At 45.1% G+C, this 19,331-nt stretch overlaps 2 protein-coding genes across 2 annotated transcripts in view; one reads left to right on the top strand and one right to left on the bottom strand.

Annotated features, from left to right (window-relative positions):
• The window catches only part of ABHD12 (abhydrolase domain containing 12, lysophospholipase), a 70,391-nt gene that overhangs the window by 6,989 nt on the left and 44,071 nt on the right, over positions 1-19,331 (top strand). The window lies entirely within an intron of this gene.
• Positions 4,182-5,799, bottom strand: LOC105099857 (transmembrane protein 258-like). The gene is given in 3 exon segments (XM_064475971.1): positions 4,182-4,425; positions 4,427-4,553; positions 5,721-5,799. Coding segments are annotated over 3 exon segments (450 nt in total).

Raw genomic sequence — 19,331 nt, 5'->3', positions numbered from 1 at the left:
ATAGCTAAGTCTCGAAGCAGAGTTTGTCTTGAAATGGTGCTTACAGAAGTTAAGCATCTGGATCACGGGTAGCCTGTTTACCAGGTGTGGAAATGCCCTGAGCAGCTACCGAAGAGGAGGTAGGTGAGCGTCAGTGTGAAGAAGTTCGGAAGGTTCAGTCTCTTTGTTTTTGCAGAGATGAGGGCAGAGGAGGGCCAAGGAAGGGGTACAGCCCATCTGAGGAAGGCTGGGATTTAGGGTTTGTTTTTGAAGCTTGAAAACTATCCTGAGCTTTAGGGTAAAGAAAAGAAAGTGGAAATTGTTTTCCGTTCTCATCAGACTTGTGGGATCTCCACAAGGCTTGGGTATGTTGACTAAAGGGTTCATGAGGAAGGGAAGAATGTTGCGGTTGAAGCAGGTCATTTTGATGCTGTAGTTTAGTGCCCTGGAAGAGACTTACAGCTTTTAACTTTCAACTGTTTTCTTCTAATAACGTGTACGATAGAGGCCCCTTCCGCGTTCATGCTTGACTAGTGCCATTCCTGGGCTTGGACCGTCGTGTTGTTCCCACCTGAAAGTGGTCAGTCAGGTCAGTGTTGGGGGCTCGTAGGTTATTTTATTCCACAAACAGTTACCGTGCTCCTGTGGTTTGTTTGATGCCTTGCTAGGCACTGGGAATGTAAAGATGAAAGAAGGCAGCACCCGTCTACAGAGAGTTTGCTGTCTCTCAGTTTTTATGTGTGGCAGCCATCAGCTCTTATGCTCAGACATTTTAATGATGTCTAGTAGAGACAGAGTGTAGGGACGGCTGGAGATGGTTAGTCTGGTCTCACATTCGGCCTTTGTTGCTCTGACATTTTTGGTAACTCATCCTGTCAGCACATTTCTGGTATACCAAGCTATCTGTAGGTAAAAGAAAAGAAATTCTCACAATCTGGGGACACGGGACCCTTCGACAGGGCATGTCATGGCAGAACCTACAGGAAGGAAAATAAGAAGACTGCCGTTCCAGGACATTTGGTGTTTGGCTTAGGGTTCCAGGAGGAAAGGACTGTTACAGCAGAGTAGGCCAGCTGGGAGCCTGCCAGTGTAGCAACAGGACCCCAAGAGACAGCAAGAGGGAGACCCTACAGGGACCAAGGCAGGGAGCTCCAGGTCTGAGGCCACCACAAGGGATGGCAGTCACCATGGTGAAAGGTAGCCCCCGAGGGACCCTGTGTCTTTCCCTCTGTTCCTCTCTCATTTTGTTTTTTTCTGATTATAAAAGTAATAAAAATTTCTTAATACAAATATAAAACAGAGTATAATTGAGAAAGTGGAATTATCCCCTGGGTAATAACTGTTAATAGTGTGGCATATATTAAGAATATTGCTTGCGTGTTGTTCTTTTATTCATCTAACAAACACTTGTTGAAGACCTACTGTGTGCTGGAAGATGTGGGTAGAACATTACACAAGAGTCAGACAGGCCTCACCCTTTGTGGAGCTCATATTTGCATGAAGGAGAAAGACCGCAAGAAAGACAAAGAAAAATAAAGCGAGGAAGTTTTTTAAAAAAAAGACAGCAGACCCAAAATGGGGTCACCAAACTGAGACCTAACTTTATTGCAGTCTCGGCTCCTAGAAATGGAATCTTATCAGTCAGGCAGCGGTTGCCTGCTCTCCTGATCAGCGCTAATGAGGTCATCTGCCTGAAGGACCTCTGCCATCTCCCGAGGGAAAGTGCCCTTGCGGTAAAGAACCTGTTGGGTTTTTTTTTGTCTCACAGAACCTCCTTATTCCTACTCCCTTCTGCCTCTGGAAGTCTTTCACTTTCTGCAGCTCCTCGTGGCTCCTGTCTGTCTGCTTCATGGGATGCCGCCTGATTCATGAATTGTTGAGTAAAGCCAATAAGATCTTTAAGGTTTGCTCAGTTGAACTTTGTTTTTTAACAGTAGGTAATGCATTTGTGTATAAAGCACTTGAAAACAAGCTGTGCTATAGTGATTAAACATTCTTGTCACTGTCAGGAGAATAAGGCCTTTTCACAGCAGGACACCCAGCTGTTTAGCTCTGCCAACACCCTCATGACTTTCTGTTTTCTTCTCTGGGAACAAAGGCATTTGTGGATTGCTCCTGTGTATTTTAGTAAAGCCTTAGAGCTTTCAATTCTGTTCAGTGAAATTACTCCCAGGACTGTGTTTGAACAAGATTTTGAAGATTGTTCTTAAGGTTTCCACTTACGAACTAAGAAGAATTTAGTCCAGCTGTTAGTTTTGGGGAGTGAATCTTGGCTTTACTCTTTTGTTCCTTCTGAGAGAATATAGTGAGTTAATATAATGGAATATGTATGTATATCTGGCATAATGGAATACATCATAAAAGGAGATATATTTGGAATGTATCTATTGATATTGTGAAATAAAGCCAAACACTCTTCCTTAATAATTTTGATGGTTACAGTAATGAAGGAATTTGTGAAAACCAAATATAGACACTTTAATAGAAATACAGAACTTCCAGTTCTGGCCAAGATGGAGTAACAGGGACTGAATTTACCCTGAAGTAACCGACACAACAACAACAAAAGTCAGACAAAATGCATGAAACAAAAGCTTTCAAAACACTGGCCACCGCAGTGAGAGAGAGTGGTCCCTGAGAGGTGACAGACAAATGAGGCGAGCCCTGCAGCAGCCCCAGCTCTCTGCTGTGGCACAGGGAGGGGGCACTGATGTGGAGCCTGGTGGACCCCCTGAGTTGTGGGTAAGGTGCTCAGGGTCTGGGGACACCGGCATGCCTGTGGTTTTTAGACAGAGGGCAGGGAGGAGGCAGCAGCACAGAGAGAACTCTGGAGATATCTTGAGGGACCACCTTGTGTGTCCAGCAGAGCGCCGCTCACACGCGCAAGTGAGGAAGCTACCTGAGGCCGAGGAGAGAACTTCTCAAAAGGTTCCGGTGAAACAGCTCCAGTTCCCTCTGACAAGACCCATAACCACAGGACAGTGGGCTGGACACTCAGGAATGTCAAGCTTTAGTGATGGGAAATAATTAGCCTTAGACTGAGTACTGCTCTGGACCCACCTAACAAATCATAAAAGCAAAACCCAGAAAAAGCAAACTGTTTCCCGGTAACTTAACTGCATCCTGAAACAGGAGTCAATTAAATTTTTAGGAATATAAAAAACACCCAGCAGCCAGCGAAGTGAACTTCACAGTGTCTGACATCTGATCGGAGGTGGCCAGATGTTTTCGTTTCCTGGGTGGCCATAGCAGAGCACGATGGATTGGGCAGCTGAAACAAGACGTGTTTGTCACGATTGTCACGACTTTGTCACGATTCTGGGTGCTACAAGTCTGAGGTCGGTGTGTTGGCAGCACTGGTTTCTTCTCGGGTCTCTCTCCTCGACGTGGAGGTGACCGTCTTCTCCCTGTGTCTTGCATGTCTTCCCTCTGCATGATCTGTCCGTTTCTTCTCCTAAGGACACCACTCTTAACGGATTACAGCCCACCCAAATGACCACATTTTAACTTAACTTAACCTCTTTAAAGACTCTGTCTCCAAAAGTAGTCATGTTCTGAAGCACTGGGAGTTAGGATGTAAACATCTGAATTGGGGTTGTGGGGCGGAATTCAGTACATAACCCACAGACATGCAAAGAGACAGAAATGTATGACTTAGAATAATCAATTAATGGAAACCAACCAAAATTGACACATTGTTTGAGCTAGCAAAGGGCATTAAAAGTTACTACAACTATATTCCACATGTTCAAAAAGTTAAGTAGAGTCATGGAAGATAGGAGAATTACCCAAGTCAAATTTTTGAAGATGAGAACTGCAGGTATGTGAGGTGGAAGACACACAGAAGGGCAGTAATGGCAGACTAGACACTGCAGAAAGAAAGACTCAGTTACCCAACATGAGACACAGAAAGAGAATCAAAACAATGTTTAGAAGCAGCACTGAGCTGTGGAAAAACTTCAGGCAACTTAACGTGTGGGTAATTTGAGTCCCCACAGAAGCAAGAGAGAGAGAAAAAGTAGATGAAGGAATAAAGGCCAGAAATTTTCCAAGCTCGGTGGCAACTACAAACTCACTGTCTAAAAAGCTCACTGAATCACCCACCCACACAAAAAAACAGTAAGAAAACTATACCAAGGTGCATCATAATCAGATTGCTCAAATCCAGTAATAAAAAGAAAAATCTTTTTTTTTTTTTTTCGTCACACATCTGCCTTTATTGTGAGCAGCAGGTGGGATATTTTTAGCAATAGTAAAAAAGTTAATTTACAAAAGCAGGGATTCAGTGAAGCCACCTGGCTGGAACCCTTGGGAGCTCGTACATAGATGCCGACCCAGAGCAGCAGGACGAGGACCCCAAAGCCCAGGGAGAGTGAGACCACCAGAGAGATGAGGAGCTCCTTCTGGACAGCCCTAGTGCACTCTGTGGGGGTGACCTCGTGCACAGAGTCAGATGGCTGAGAGTGTTCCAGTGGCCAACAGCACCATGGTCAGATGGGGAAAGACAGCCGGGTTCACTGGGCTGCGGTATCTGCTCATGGCCTTAAGTTCCGTTTTGCTGGGCACAGGGTTATCTGCTGAAAAAGAAAAATCTTAAAAGCAGCCAGAGGGAAAAAGACATGTACAGATGAGCAGATATGCAGGTGACAGCAGATTTCTTGTCAGGAAAAAAATAGTAAGAAAGAAGGTCATGGAGCAGCGTCTTTAGAGCACTGGAAAAAAAAAAACAACCCCACAATAAAACCCCACCACTGCCCACCTAGAATTCTTCCTCCCTCCCTCCCTTGAAAAATGAAGTAAATGAAGTATAATTGACTTACTGTGTTAGTTTCAGGTGTGCAACATAGTGATTCAACATTTTTGTACATGACAAAGTAGTCACCACAGTAAGTCGTTACCATCTGTCACCTTACAAAGTTACTATAGTATTATCGACTGTATCCCTGTATTGTACGTTTCATCCCTGTGACATTTATTTTGTAACTGGAAGTTGTACTTCTTAATCTCCCTCACCTTCACTCATCCCCCACCAGCTTCCCCTCTGGTAACCCCCTATTTGTTCTTTGTATCTATCAGTCTGTTTCTGTTTTGTTACATTTGTTCTGCTTTTTAGATTCCACTTATAAGAGAAATCGCATGATATTTGTGTTTTGCTGTCTGTCCTATCTCACCTAACCCAAACCTAACCCTAAGCTAACCCTAACCGCAGACATGGAGGTGAGCACGTCCTCGGCAGTGGTAGTCAGGTTAAGGGGGGAGTTCCGCGGTGCCAGTGTGTGCTCCTTTAATAAAACGAAGAACCCAGAAGCTCAGGCTTCTCAGGTAGGAAAATTAAAGGGGGGGGGGGGTGGCAGGTTCACTTGCATCTAAAAGTAGTCCTTTGTTAAAGAATTTACCTAGTGCTCCTTTAAAGAGGGCATTTCTGCAGTGTGAAGTTGTGAAGTGGCTTGCTTTGTCCACCTTGTAAGCGCTGCGCCCTCACGTGTAGCTGTTTCACCCTGTGGGCACATCGCTACTGCTCACCGACTTCCTGGTTCCGGGCCTTGCCCCCTTGAAGTGAGACGCGGTCTCATGTTGTGAAAGAAGTGTCATTACTCTCTAGGTAGAAGCATTTCATAGCAGGTTTGTGGTTCTCCGTGCCTTCTTTCCTAACGCCATGTGGGGAGACGGTGACATCACGAGGCAGTGGCGCTTCCTGACAGGTTCCTGAGCTACTAGGATTAGCAGAAGCCCCTGCTGACCAGGGCTGGACACAGCCAGAGCAAGAAGTAAACTGTTGTTTTTCATGCGGATGCCTCTGGTGGTGGTTTGTTCCTGCATCGTGGTATAGCCTGTTCGTGCCAGTACAACCACCCGATTTTGGAAATCTTTTTTATTATATACAAGAAATATATTTAAAATTTTAAAAAATACTGAAGCATATGTGGTAAATTCTCTGCCCTCACCTCCCCTGACATGAAATTTCTCCCCCCACATCACTGCGCAGACGCATGTTCCTTGTCACTGGCAACTGCATGGCACTTTGTTGTGTGGGTGCATGGTCCCCTGTGTGGAAGACAGAAGGTTAGTGTGCTGGGATCATAGATTTCATGCATACAAACAACAATAATTAGTTGTGAGATAAAATCACAAACAAAATGAATAAAAAAAAATCAAATAACAAAAAATGCCTATAAGGAATAATGCCTTAGAAGGAAAGACACTAGATCTCTAAGAAGAAAACTTAACCATTCTCAGAGGACACAGAAGTTCACCTGAACAAATGTAAGGACATGTGTGTTCTTGACTAGAAAAGCTCACATCATAAACTGCCTAATCTCCCTAAGTTCGATTATTCGCTTAACAAGATTCCAAGTAAAAATGCTAACCTGGTTCTCTTGGGTTCTACACAAGCTGATTCTGAAGTTCAGTGAAAGAACAAGATACAGGAGTTGCAGGTGCCCTGTGGAGAGGGAGTGCGAGTAGACACTGGTCCGTGCTGCTGTATTCAGGTTCAGCAAGACAGCGGTGACTTGAGTAACGTGCCAATGAGACAGGATGGAAATTCCAGAAATACAAATATAAGAAATATCTGCATGACATGACTAATGACAAGAAAAGGTATTTGCAGCTCATATACATGAGAAGCTAAATTACTGTAATAAATAAAGAGCTTCTAGGAATTTAAAAGAAAAAATCAAAACCCAGTGAAAAATGTGCAAAGGACGTGCGTAATTAATAGAAAAAGAAATACCATATCCTCATTATGCGAAAGATTGTGCAACCATACTTATTCATAATTAGAGAAATGAAATCAAAGTTTTCAGCTGTCGGATTGGCAGACGTGCCTCTTGGACAACTTCTTTGCTAGTGAGGCTTTGAGGGAAGCAGGGATTTGAGAGAGTAATTTCTTAATCCTAGTTGCATTTACTCTTTGTTCCAGCAGTTTCCATTCTAGGACTGTCCCATGTGCATTTACACATAAAAAATTACACGTGTACAGGATGACTCATGGTGGCGCTGACTGCTGGAAACAGCCTGAGTGTCCAGTGACTGGAGGCTGGTGTAACACCCTGTGATGTATCAGCCCAGTGAAGTGCTGTGGGGCTGCACTGCAGCTGTGGGTTGATAGGCAGCGACTGCTTAGGCATATTGTTGAGAGAGAAAAATCGACATGTGAAGCAGTTTGCATTGTGTAGTGTGAGAAAAACAAGGAATGAGAACATGTATGTGTGTTTGCATAAGGAAACACTGGAAGGATAAGTAAGTAGCTAATGAAAATGGGCGCGGAGTGCGTGGAGTTGTCAGTCGGGCCACTTTGTTTTACCTTTTGAAATATATAACATGTGACCTTTAAAAAATGTGTTGATAAGCTAAAAAGAAAAATGAGCATGCCAGGATGGTACTGGCTACTTTACCAAACCAGTACTGACAGCCACGTGCACATGAGTCACACTACTCTGGCAGTCTGCTCCTGAGGCCTCACATGCGCCTCCAGGTGGGTTGGAGATGTAGCCGCGGAGGCGCTTCACGTCACCAGCTCTGCACTAGGGAAGGGCGCTTACAGACTTCCGGTGGCTTGCCAGCATCTCCACCACAGATCTGCCTTTATAAGATCTAGTTTAATACGGAATCAAGTTTACAAGGACGTTCTACTAGTCTAGTGTATCAGCAGTGGCTCCTGTAGAATCACGTGATTTGAGGTTATTTTCATTCTCCTATCAATACCTTTTTGTAGCTTGCAGGTTTTCTGTATTTATCTGTTACCGGGAGGACATAAAGCTATGAGAAAGTAACCCCTGGTGAATACTGCGAACGTATTCCATCTTCCTCTCTCAGACCGTGCTGCGCAGAGGACACCTTGCACAGCCTTCCTGGCATGCCAGGATGGTCAAGTCCTGTGGGCAGCCCTCCAGAGTGGAGCTGCTTGGCCAGAGAGGAGGTCCCTCTGGCAGTGGGGCAGGTGTTTGCCTATACTTACTGTTTTGGTATTGTCGGTGTTCTTATTCTTTGCCAGTAATACAGGTGAAGGTGGAGCTTCATTGTTCAGTTTGTATTTCTGCGTGTCATCTTGGTGCTACATTTTTGGATAACAGAAAGTGTCACAAAATAGTGCCCTTTGTATCTGAAGATAAATTCCTTCAATGTTGCCTCATCGTGAGGCTTTGTTTCATTCAAATGAAAGCAGAAGGAGAGTGATTTCAAGAGCTATTTCAGTGGAGTCCCAGGATGGCCTTGACCCAGAGGGCAGCATGGTGTGGTCCTGGGGCCTTTGGTGCCCTGCTCTCTGCTGGTGTGGTCCAGCAGGAGGCCTTTCTACTCCATCTCAGCATGAGAAACCCTAGGCTTAGAGATTCTCAAGTGAGTGGAAATGCGGATACTTACAGTTGTTTTTTTTCTAAAGCTCCTTTTTGTACCTTCATGTTCTACATTTCATTGGCAAGTCTACCGTCTGTTACACTTAAAATTAAATCTTGATCAAAGACAAGATGACAAGATAGTTCATCAGCCAACATTATATGGAAAAGTAAAATGTTAATCATTTTATTTACTGCCTGGCACATAGTAGATGCTTGATAAGTATTTGTTAAATTAATGTAAATTCAAGTGAAGAAGCAAGGTTTTTCATCTGTTCTCACCTCTGCTGTAAAATATTATTCTGAATATGCTAGATATTGTGGCAAGTTAAGAAAAAGTTAAAAGATAAACCTCTAAGGAGTAGAAATTGTCATTGCTTGCTTGCAGATAATGATGTTTTAACTAGAAGACTCCAATAAAAATCAACCAAAAATTTCTCAGAACTAATGGATCTCAGTAAGATTTTCAAATGCAAAATAAATATATAGCCTCCTTTTATACCAGTAGCTAACCAACTAGAAAAATGTAAAGGATAAACTGTTTCATAGTAGCAACAAAAACTGTACAATATCTAAGAATACACATAGGAAATATATAGTCTTTATTAAGAAAGTTATTAAGCTTTACTGAGACCATAAAATAATATTTGTTTATGTGGAAAGATACATTTTTAGATGAGAATCCATAATATTGAGAAGGTAGTGTTTCTTTCCCAAACAGATTTAATGCAGTTCCACCTCAGTCTCCCTTTAGGGAAGTCAGAGTGCAGGGCTGTGAGTGGGTCCTGGGGATGCAGGTCTTCCACTGCTCTTTTGCAAAATACAAAGCTGCGGACCAGGGACTGGACGTTCAGCAAAGGATTGTCAGAGCTGGGAGGCGACCTTGTATTTTTTGCTCCTGAGCTCACCATGGCCCATCTCCAACTTCCAGCTCTCTGGGAGCTGAGGAAGAAGACGGGGGCTCTCAGCACTCTTTTTAAAAACTTTCATGTATTTCTTCTGTTTCAAGAGTATCAAAGCTTGTGTTTACACTTTACAGGAATAAAACGAGTCTTTTGACAGGGAGAGCAGTGGTCCCATCAGTGAGGAAGGAGTCCAGAGGGTTTTTTTTTTTTCATTTTTCAGTTTTATTAGGTAGAATTGTTACAGTTTGGCTGCAATATACAAAATATTGCATGTAAATACATATATACAATATACTGCACTTTTTTTTTTAGTTTACATATATGTGCTGATCATTGTTGCTAAGAACAGTTTAGAGCTTTAGCTTTTTAAACTTACATAGTTACCAAAGGAATAAAGCCAACTACAAAATAAGAATCAACAGAACGCGGTAATCCCATAATAAAGGACAGTCAAGTGTGCTCACACATATTCAAGAAATCAGTCATCTTAGTTATGAACAATAAGTAGTTCATTTGTGTTCTTTTTTTTTTCTTTTAGATTCCACATAATAAGTGATGTCGTATGGCATCTTTCTCTCTGTTTCTGGCCCACTTTACTTAGAATGATGATCTTCAGTTCCTTCCATGTTGCTGCAAATGGCATTAAATTTTTTATGGCTGAGTAGTATTCCATTGTATAAATATACCACATCTTCTTTATCCAGTTATCTGTTGATGGACATTTGGGTTGTTTCCATGTCTTGGCTGTTGTAAATAGTACTGCTGTGAACATTGGGGTGCCTTTTTGAATTTTATTTTTCTCCGGATATATGCCCAGGAGTGGGATAGCTGGATATCATGGTAGGTCTATTTTCAGTTTTTTAAGGAACCTCCATACTGTCCTCCATGGTGGCTGCACCAATCTATACCCCGCCAACAATGTAGGAGGGTTCCCTGCTCTCCATACGCTCTCCAGGGTAGACTTTTCAGTGATGGCCATTCTGGCTGGTGTGAGGTGATATCTCATTGTAGTTTTGATCTGCATTTCTCTGACAATTAGCCATGCTGAGCATTTTTTCATGTGCCTATTGGCCATTTGTATGTCTTCATTGGAGAATTGCTTGTTTAGGTCTTCGGCCCATTTTTGGATTGTGTTGCTTCTTTTTTGATATTAAGCTGTATGAGCAGTTTGTATATTTTTGAAATTAGTCCCTTGTCAGTCACATCATTTGCAAATATTTTCTCCCATTCTGTAAGTTGTCTTTTCATTTTGTTGATGGTATCCTTAGCTGTGCAAAAGCTTTTAAGGTTAATCAGATCCCATTTGTTTATTTTTCCTTTTATTTTCGTTACTCCAGGAGCTGGTTCAAAAAATATATTGCTGCGATTTATGTCCGAGAGTGTTTTGCCTATGTTTTCCTTTAGGAGTTTTATAGTATCTGGTCTTACATTTAAGTCTTAATCCATTTTGAGTTTATTTTGTATATGGTGTTAGAGAATGTTCTAATTTCAGTCTTTTACAGGTAGCTATCCAGTTTTCCCACCAGAGGGGTTTTTAATATTGCCCTCCTGATTCCTGAGCCCCTTCCACAGGCACAGGAACCACCTGTCACATGCCCTATCTCTTTGCATCCTGGCTTAGAACTTCCTGGGGGTGCCAACTGAATTTAGAAGTTCCCAGCTTCCAAAATTTTGGTCTCTTCTCTCATTCTTTGACTCTAGGATTTTATGCTAAAAAAAAAAAAAAAACCTCCAAAAACTGTCATTTTTGTGGGGGTTTTGGAGGAAACAGTTAAATCTACCATCTTTAGCCTGGTAAATAAAATTTTAACGTCTGTTCAAGGTGGCGTTTTAGATGGATAGAAACTATTGGGTAACTAGGAATATATAAACTCAGAGCCCTCCTTCCACCATATGCCAGAGTACATTCCGCGATTGAGTCTAAAGTGTAAAGTCCTAAAAGAAAAATGAGATCCTCAATCTCAAGGTCAGAGAAGAATGTCTACCCAAGAAGTAGAGGAAGAAAGCATAAAGAGAAAAACTCATACAATGAGAACACATAAAAATTAAAAAGTGTCCTATAATTAAAAGTATTTCTAAATAAAAAGACAAATGATAAAGGGAAGTATTTTAAAAATACGTAAGATGTCAAATGGAGGTAATATCCTTCATACTGACTGTGAAAGTGATTGTAAGAGGGGCACAGTTAGATACAACAGCCAGGGAGGCGTCAGAGCAAATGGCCTTGAAGCTGAGTCCTGAAGGAGCCACAGGACTGGAAGGAAGGGTACTGGTTGCACAGGTTGGGGAAACCCTAGACCCTTGCGAGAAACTGGAGGACCAGAGGTGGGCAGCACTCCTGGGATCTGTTTCAGATCCTTTGCATCTGAAGGGTTTAAGGGAGCAGGGATGTGATCAGATTTACATTTGAAAAATGTCTCTTGGCTTATATAGCAGGCAGGCAGAGGTCAGAGGTTCCATTAAGAGGTCTTAAGAAGGCCAAGGTATTGATCTCCAAAATGGGGTGAGTTCACCCAGGGGTTGTGTGAGACACATTGAGATGTGGGAAGAAAATATTGGGCCTTCTAATTATATTCATATTCAGATATTAACCAACCAGTCATACATGTGTGTAATTTAATAAGTACATAAGCATTGAGGGCATGCTCCAAAAATGGTACTGATTGAATGTGTCATCAAAAAAGGTTAGGGCTGCTGATCTGGGTAAGATACATGGATCAGAGAGGAGCAGGCGAGCTGTCTAGAGGTGAATGGACTTGAAACTTGGTGTGGGTGGGTTGGAGGTGGAGATGGGGAAGAAGTGGGTTCAGCACTGACTGCTGGGGTCTGTGTGGGCACCTGGTGTTTGCTGAGATGAAGAACTGAGGGGAGGAGAGGGTGGAAGAATTTGGTTCTGACGTTGAATTTTGATTTGCCTGTGAGACTCCACATGGGGAGACAGCTGGGTATGCAGGCCTGGCGCTCAGTCCTTTCAGGCCTGCATGTTGTTGGTCTTACCTGAGGGCCCTCAGGTAAAGAGGGCGAGTGTTGGCCAGGGCAGACCAGGTCATGCAGCAGGACCCCTGGCGCACTGGCGTGTTTCTTACCCGCCGTCCCCACCACGTGTCTGGTGTGGACTCTGCTCATTGTGGTCACCCGGGCGCCGGGCCAGCAGGGCCTCCATCTCCACACACCCTCCCTCCACCTTGGGGGCCGTTGGCTGCTCCTGAAGTGTCCACCCAGAAGGGATGTGGTCTCTCTGCTCACATTTAGCCAAAGCATGTCACTTGACCGCCCCAACTCTGAAGGAGGGGCATGCCCTCCTACTGTGGTCCCAGGAAGGCACAGGGCCAGAGATGACTAGGAAGCAGCACTGGCCGCTGCCGTGTAATTCTGCGTAAGAGCTGGTAGCTTGGCCATTTTTAGCAGAGGAGGCAGTGCTGGGCCTGCTCAGCACAGAGCACGGTGTTCCCTGGCCTTCGCTGCCCGAGGGCGTGCTCTGGGGTCCTCGGGCAGAGCACACCCAAGCCTAACAGGAAGGTCCTGTGACTCCGCCAGAAAGTGCAGGTGCCCTGGGGACAAGGCTGCAGAGGTGAGGGGTCCACCTTGGGGGAGACTGGCCCCACCGCAACCCTCGCCTGCTTGCCGTGAGCTTCCCTTCTGATGTTGCACGTGGTGTTACTGGTGTCACTTCTGAAACATCAGACTACTTTTCAGCACTAATGTGGCTAAAGAGTAATTGTAATTTAAGACACCAGAGCAAGAAGTTTGAGTTCAGCTGCGCAGTCTGGCCAAGCAGGGCTGGACAAAGCCAGGGTGTCTTTGCTTCCTGCCGGCCCCTGACAGAGGCCCCTTCAGTTGAATTCAGTGTTTCTGCCCAGAGAGACCACCCTGAGCTTTTCACTTCCTTGTTCATCTGTTTACTCTGCACAGTGGGCCTTTCAGGTAGATTCCAGTAGAGCAGAGGAGACCGAGGCTCAGAGAGTAGATCTGCCCCTGCACGTGGGCTGGGGAGTGCCCAGCCAGCTCCGCCCCCACGGCCATGCAGAGCCCGGGTCTGGGATGCTGTGCCACACAGTCCCCAATGCTCCGCTGCAGGGAAGCACCACCAGGGCTTGGCTTCCTCCGGGGCTGCTTGGCTGGGTGGGGGCCTTACTCTGAGTCTTCATCCAGCACTTGGTTCCCTCCCCCAGTGGAGGAGTCAGGCCGGTGGGAACAGTGAGTTGAAAAGCAAATCAGTGTCAATTTGGAAATCAGAGTGGAGGCAGGCGCCACTGCCTGCTCAGCAGGACCCCCTTCTGGTTCTCACATGTCTTCCCAAAGCTGCAGCCCTTCTGCCGAGGAGTGTGTGCGCCCATCTGGGCACTTCTGGGGTTTGCTGCCGAGGGTCCTGTGCAGGTGGAGTAGGCCCCCAGGTTGGTGCCTGCAGGGCTCTGGTCCTGGTGCTGGAGACGGGGGCGCATCCACAGCAGCAGTGGGTATGCTGGCCCAGCTCACGCCTCCAGGAGAGAGAGGGCAGCCAGGTCCCAGCAGCTTTAAATCATTGGGTGTCAAAGCAGTGCACAGGAAGCCATGGTCTGGAAGCAGGCAGGCTGAGTTGCATAGAGAATCTTGCAAGCCCTGAGTGGTCATCTGCTAAGGGGTGTCTGAGGGCTTGTGCCAGCTGCCCCACAGACTGACCAGCAGGCCTGCCCCTGGGTGTCTCTCCCTTTCAGTTTTGTAGGTGCAGTTGACGGGAAGGTTCTAGGTAACACGTGTAAGGTATACTTTTGTTTTTCATCTCCAAAGTGCAGGAACTCCGTTGATACAAACAAGCTTGTTCGCTGAAGTTTCCCTAAGTAAAGAGCATCTTTTGAGCTTCCTTGATTCCTAGATTTGGCTTCTGTTCTCTCAAGAACGGCCTCTCTGTATCTGCCCATCTTTGTATTGTTGCCTTAGTTTCACAGCTCAAAGTGGGGAAAAAGAAGACAGCCTCCTTAAAGTACAAGTGATTTTTATTTGGTGGCATGCAATGAAGAATCTTTAAAAATATTTACCTTTTCAATTTACTCAAAGATGTTTTGCTCTTTTATCATTAAAAGATGACAACTCCATCCATCACGAAGCTTTCTTAGATTGAGCTTAGAGACACGGCCTTTTAGCTCAGCCCCATTCTTTTTTTCTGTTTTGCCCTTAAAATGGGGACAGGGGTCTGTTATTTAAAATGTTCATTTGTTTTCTGCCAGTTTTCCTCTGGTAGGCGATAGCAGTGGATGAGAGTGAGCCCTGCCGGTCTTCATCCTGCATGAGGTGTTTTCACGTCGATGGGTATCAGACAGGTTCCACTGCTTAACACCAGCTGGTTCTGTATAATACAGAGTTTCCAGCTCTAGCCTCTCAGAGGATGTAGTAGCGTTTGTTTGAGGTGGGGGACTTTGTGAATGACTGTACCATTTTTTCTTTCCTATTTCCCATTCCAAAGACAGACTTTGATAGCTCAAACCTCTTACCAAAAAATCGTGTTTCCATTGTTCAAAGCAGTTAATTATGTTTGAGTATCTCTTTAGGAGGCACAGAAGGAGAAGAGAGAGAGACAGGAAGGAGAAAGCCCAGGTCGGATACGAGAGCAGACGACAAGCCATTGGGGCAGGGTTCTAATCCCAAGTTGCTGGAGGGAGTGTGAGCACTGTCGTTCTAAGAAGATGGAACGGATGGGCAAAAGCTGAGCAGAGGCGACAGTACAGTCCTGTCTTGCAGAGGATTTTGTGGACTCAATAGTTTGACTTGCTGGATTTCCTTTCATGTTGTCATTAAGATCCGGTATGTCTCTGTGGATGGTCTGACCCACTAATGTCTTCGTCTTGGATGTCAGGAAGGATGCGCGTGTTCAGCTGCACGGGGGCAGGGTGCTCGTGCACGGGCCTCAGTGTCTCACACACAGTGCTGTAGCCCAGAAGGCATGGGGCCTGGCGAGGGATGCTGAAAAGCTAGAATGTGTGAAAGCTCTGGGCCGTAAATGTGAGTGAACTTCTGGCACCAGAGCGGAGGTCAGTCGGGGGGTCCCCCCACTGTGGGCACTGTGAGCCAAGAGGTGCAGCAGGCCTCCTTCCCTGGTCTTCCCGCCCCAGGCTCTCCCCAGACCCTCCTGCCCGCCCCTCTCCTGCTTCTGGGACAGCATGCACCCGTGTGTCTGGCTTCTGCCACCCACAGCTGTGAACTGGCTCTGCAGGTAGGAGCAGTCTTGAGGGCCGAATTCTGTTTTGCTTACCAGTAGATGCAGTTTCCTGCTTCACTAAACTTTTTTGGTCGGTAGAGGCCAGAAACTCCTATCCTTTTTGTTTATTTACTTGTGAAAGTGGTTTGAGTCTTGAAATTAGAAACCTCAGGTTCTGTCACTTAGCCACTCCAGGGTGGCTTCCTTTGCCCCCAATTCTCTGCCCCTTCCAGGTTTATACAGAGACTAGCAGGAGGGATTCAGGCCTCGTCAGCACCTTTACTGGCCTGTTCCGAGCACCAGGGCAGGGGAGACGTAGTCTACGACTCTGTGAAGTGTGGGTGGTGGCGCTTCCGTGGTCATGGGCATCGCTGATAGAGCACTGGCCAGCATGGGTCTGGCTCAGCAGGGGTAGGGGGCAGGCCGTGAGGGTGAAGTCGAGGCAAGTGCCAAGGGGCTTGGGGGCTTCCGGGCAGACAGGCACTTGCTGGTTCCCTCAGTCGTCACGAGAGCACAGTCACTCTTCAGCAGGAGCCCTGGGTCCGGTGACCAGTGACGGAGAGGAATGGTCCCAGTTCTGCCCTGAGGTGGACCTGCCAGCCTGGACAGAGGGTGGACGGGCGGCTTTGGCTGGCTGTGCTTTCCCTCTGGGCCCTCGCTTGTGCACTTCTGCTCTCAAGCACGTGTTTGAGAGGGTTACCTTTGGAACAACTCGTCGTTACGGTTGTGTATTCTGCTCGTAAATTTGCTTTTTCTTTAAATTTGTGCTTTGACTTCTTTATTCTCATTTACAGGTACTTGTTCAGACTTTGGGAGTTAAATTTAAAGGTACATTAATCATGGTGTCTGTTTACCAGAAAGAAAACGAGGCTTGCTCTCAGGTCTAGGATTTGGGAAAAGCATTAAAAACGTGGTATTTCTGATTTATTTCAGTTACTGTTTTTGTGTTACTTAGTGGTAGAGTCAGGTTTTAAACTGGCTCGTGTTCCTCTAGAAATTCTTTAAATTTGTGTGGATGTTAGAGAACTACAGGGAGATAGAGCTGCTAATTTAAAATCACCACTTTTGAAGGCTACGTAGCTACTAGTTAAAATTAAATTGAATTTTGAGGAATCATTTTATAGATGTGTGCGATGACTAGAGACCGTTTTTGAGAAAACTGCGTCCTGAGCTTGAGAGAGACAGGTAGCCTTCTAGCTGTAGCCCTTCATTTAGCCTGTCAGTTACTGCACAGACTGGCTGTGTCTGGGCTGCGTTAGATTCTGTGAGTAGGTTTTTAAAAGACAATAGAAACCATGGCATAGAGCCCAGTGGCCAGGTCATACTTCAGGCCAATAAAACTAGAATTTCTTTTCTTTTTCTTTTTGACTAGAACTTCTGAAGCAAATTCCAGACATTGACATTTTGTAAATTTCTCAGAAGATTCTAGTACACAACCAAATGACTGTCAACCAGAGTGACTTTCAGCAAAGTTGCTTGGTTCGAGGTACAGGCTATGAAACAGAAGAAACTGGCACTGTGCGTGTAGAGGGAGCCCAGAGGAGTCGGTGGTGGTTCTGGTAATTTTCTGCATTAATGATCATGGGGCAGTAAATCTTCAGTCAAGGGTTCACTGGGCACAAACAGTAGGCGTGGCATTGAGTTTGGTGCCACGGAAACAAGGGTGAAAGACCAGGTCCCTGCTGGCAGGAGTTCATCTTGTTGGAGCAGAAAGAGCCAGACCCAGCGATGCTGCTGTTGGGGAGAACTTTCCCTGCACCGACTTAGATCTGCAGTAGGAGACAGCAGACGGGTGGACGGAGAGAAGTGCATTGTGCACGTGGGCGTGCCGCAGGGAGAGCAGCTCCTCCAGCAGCCCGAGGGAGAGCTTCATACACCAGCTTCATAAGGGGAGGGCAGGGTTCGGGCTTTATGGGACGGAAGCTTCCAATGAGGCTTGTTTACACAGGTCCTGTGGAATGTCCTGTACTCAAGGCCAGTCGCCTCCCTGACTGGAGACCTCCCCAGGGGTGGTTTGTGGCAGCTGCTCTCCTAAAGTTCTGCTCTAGGCCGGAGAGGAATTTCAGATGAGATTTATGTGTCTGTTAGCAATCACATGTTTTCACTTGGAAGCAATTTTGTCCATTTCTGGTGGGTTGTCAGTCCCCACATTCCCCCCACTTGAAACTTCCCAAGAAGTTTCATGAGCAAGGAGCTAGTTAATTGCTGCAGAGAGAAGAGTCAGCTGAGAAGGTGAGAAGTAAGCCGTCTGCATTGGAAAGGAAGAACTCAGATTAGAACAAGGAAACAAAAAGAAAAACAAAGATTAATGGTTGAAGCAGATTCTAAACCTGGTTTCTGAGTCCCAAGGGCAGTCAGTCAGAAGATTTGGAAATGCTGAGTTTGTAGCGTTTTTAGATGGTAGAGTGAGGGTGGCAGTGGCAGTCCAAGTATTTCCTGGTTTGCGGTTTAAATGTCTTTGGTGATGACATCCCACATGTGATCTGCTCTGTGAAGAGTCTACTGAGGTTTACATCAAGTCGATCAGCTTCAGCTAGCAAGACTTTTCAGATCCTTGGGCGAGGGCACACCGCATAGCAGTCTGGAGTCCCAGTGAGGATCTGGGCAGTCAGGTCTTAGTTACCTTGCGTCAGGAGGGCAAGAGGAAAATTAGAAATGTTCATTTGGAGGGTTGTAACCAGGTGTTGAAGGAAGCCCAAAGAATTGAGAATTTGGTAAAGACTGACAAAATACAAGAGGGCAAAATTTGGGCCAGTTTACAGATAATAATAAAACTTCAAAGGTAATGAACAGGACTAGAATCGAATAACCCATGAGGATGTGCTACAGTTCTCTGTTGAATCATAAAATTTATCTCCATAGTAGCATCCTTCCTTGATTGAAGATACTAAAAGTAAGATTGTTTTTCTTTACAAAAGTACATCTCTTCTCGTTAGATTTGACCTAATTATTTACGTAAGTGCAGCAGGAATGCCAATTGACCACATAGGCCTTTTAAAAGCTTACTTTGCTGGAACATTTCATAAAGAATCTCAGATTAGACTTTTAAAAGTCTTTGGAAGCTAGGAAGCCAAGCCAAGAACTGCAGTACCTGGAGGTTTGTTTGGTTGATTTCCGGTCTTCTTGAAGGCCTCAAAATGTCTTATAGTTTTGGGGCCTGCCAGGAATTGACCTTTAAGTAAGGCTGGGAATGTTGTAAGTTAGGTACCAGGCCTGTCTTTGGTTTCTAGGCATTGGTTCCATAAAGTCGACCTTAGTCCCTTAAAGCTGTCTGGTCGCGTACAATTCTATGCATCATTCTTCAGAATGCCATTCCAGTCAAAGCCTTGGCTACATAACCAGTGTTTCCAGTTATGGTCTGTACAAAGAGGACGGATTCTTATTGAACTTAACACAAATAATTACACTGCCATGAAAATACAATTATTCAGTCATAGTCTGTGACTCAGGAAGGATCAGGTAGGGAGAAAAAGATAAATGTTTCATTTCTGTTTACAAAAGTCTCATCCACTAAATTGCTATAAATCACGGATAACAGAAGAGGAAGGAAAAAGGGATTCCTTACACCTAGAAAATATAAAATTAAGGCATCAGCAATATTCCAAACAAAAGCCATAAAAAAATCGTTCTTCAAGATCATTTCATTCAGTCCCGTGTAATTAACTCTTGTTCTCCTTGATCTCATGTTGGTAGTTTTCTTGAGTCCATCAGCTTCTCCACTGGAGCAATGGAAATCTTTACTCAGACCAGTGGAATGGTCAGAAAGCACTGCCGTCAGAAGCCCTGGAGTGTGTGTCTTGGTCCTCCCCATGGGTGTCTGAGAGAGTCTCTTTTTGTTGCACTTTGACCTGTGACTGATGGCAAACGCTCTTAGAGAAGACTCAGTGTAAAACAGAAACTGTCTGTGGACGACAAAAGGCTTAGAATGGCCATGGTTCA

The sequence above is a fragment of the Camelus dromedarius genome, chromosome 18 (genome assembly GCF_036321535.1).
Source record: "Camelus dromedarius isolate mCamDro1 chromosome 18, mCamDro1.pat, whole genome shotgun sequence".
NCBI classification, from domain to species: domain Eukaryota; kingdom Metazoa; phylum Chordata; class Mammalia; order Artiodactyla; family Camelidae; genus Camelus; species Camelus dromedarius.
The sequence above is the reverse complement of the archived record's forward strand: the minus strand, read 5'-3'. Positions and strand labels throughout refer to the sequence as shown.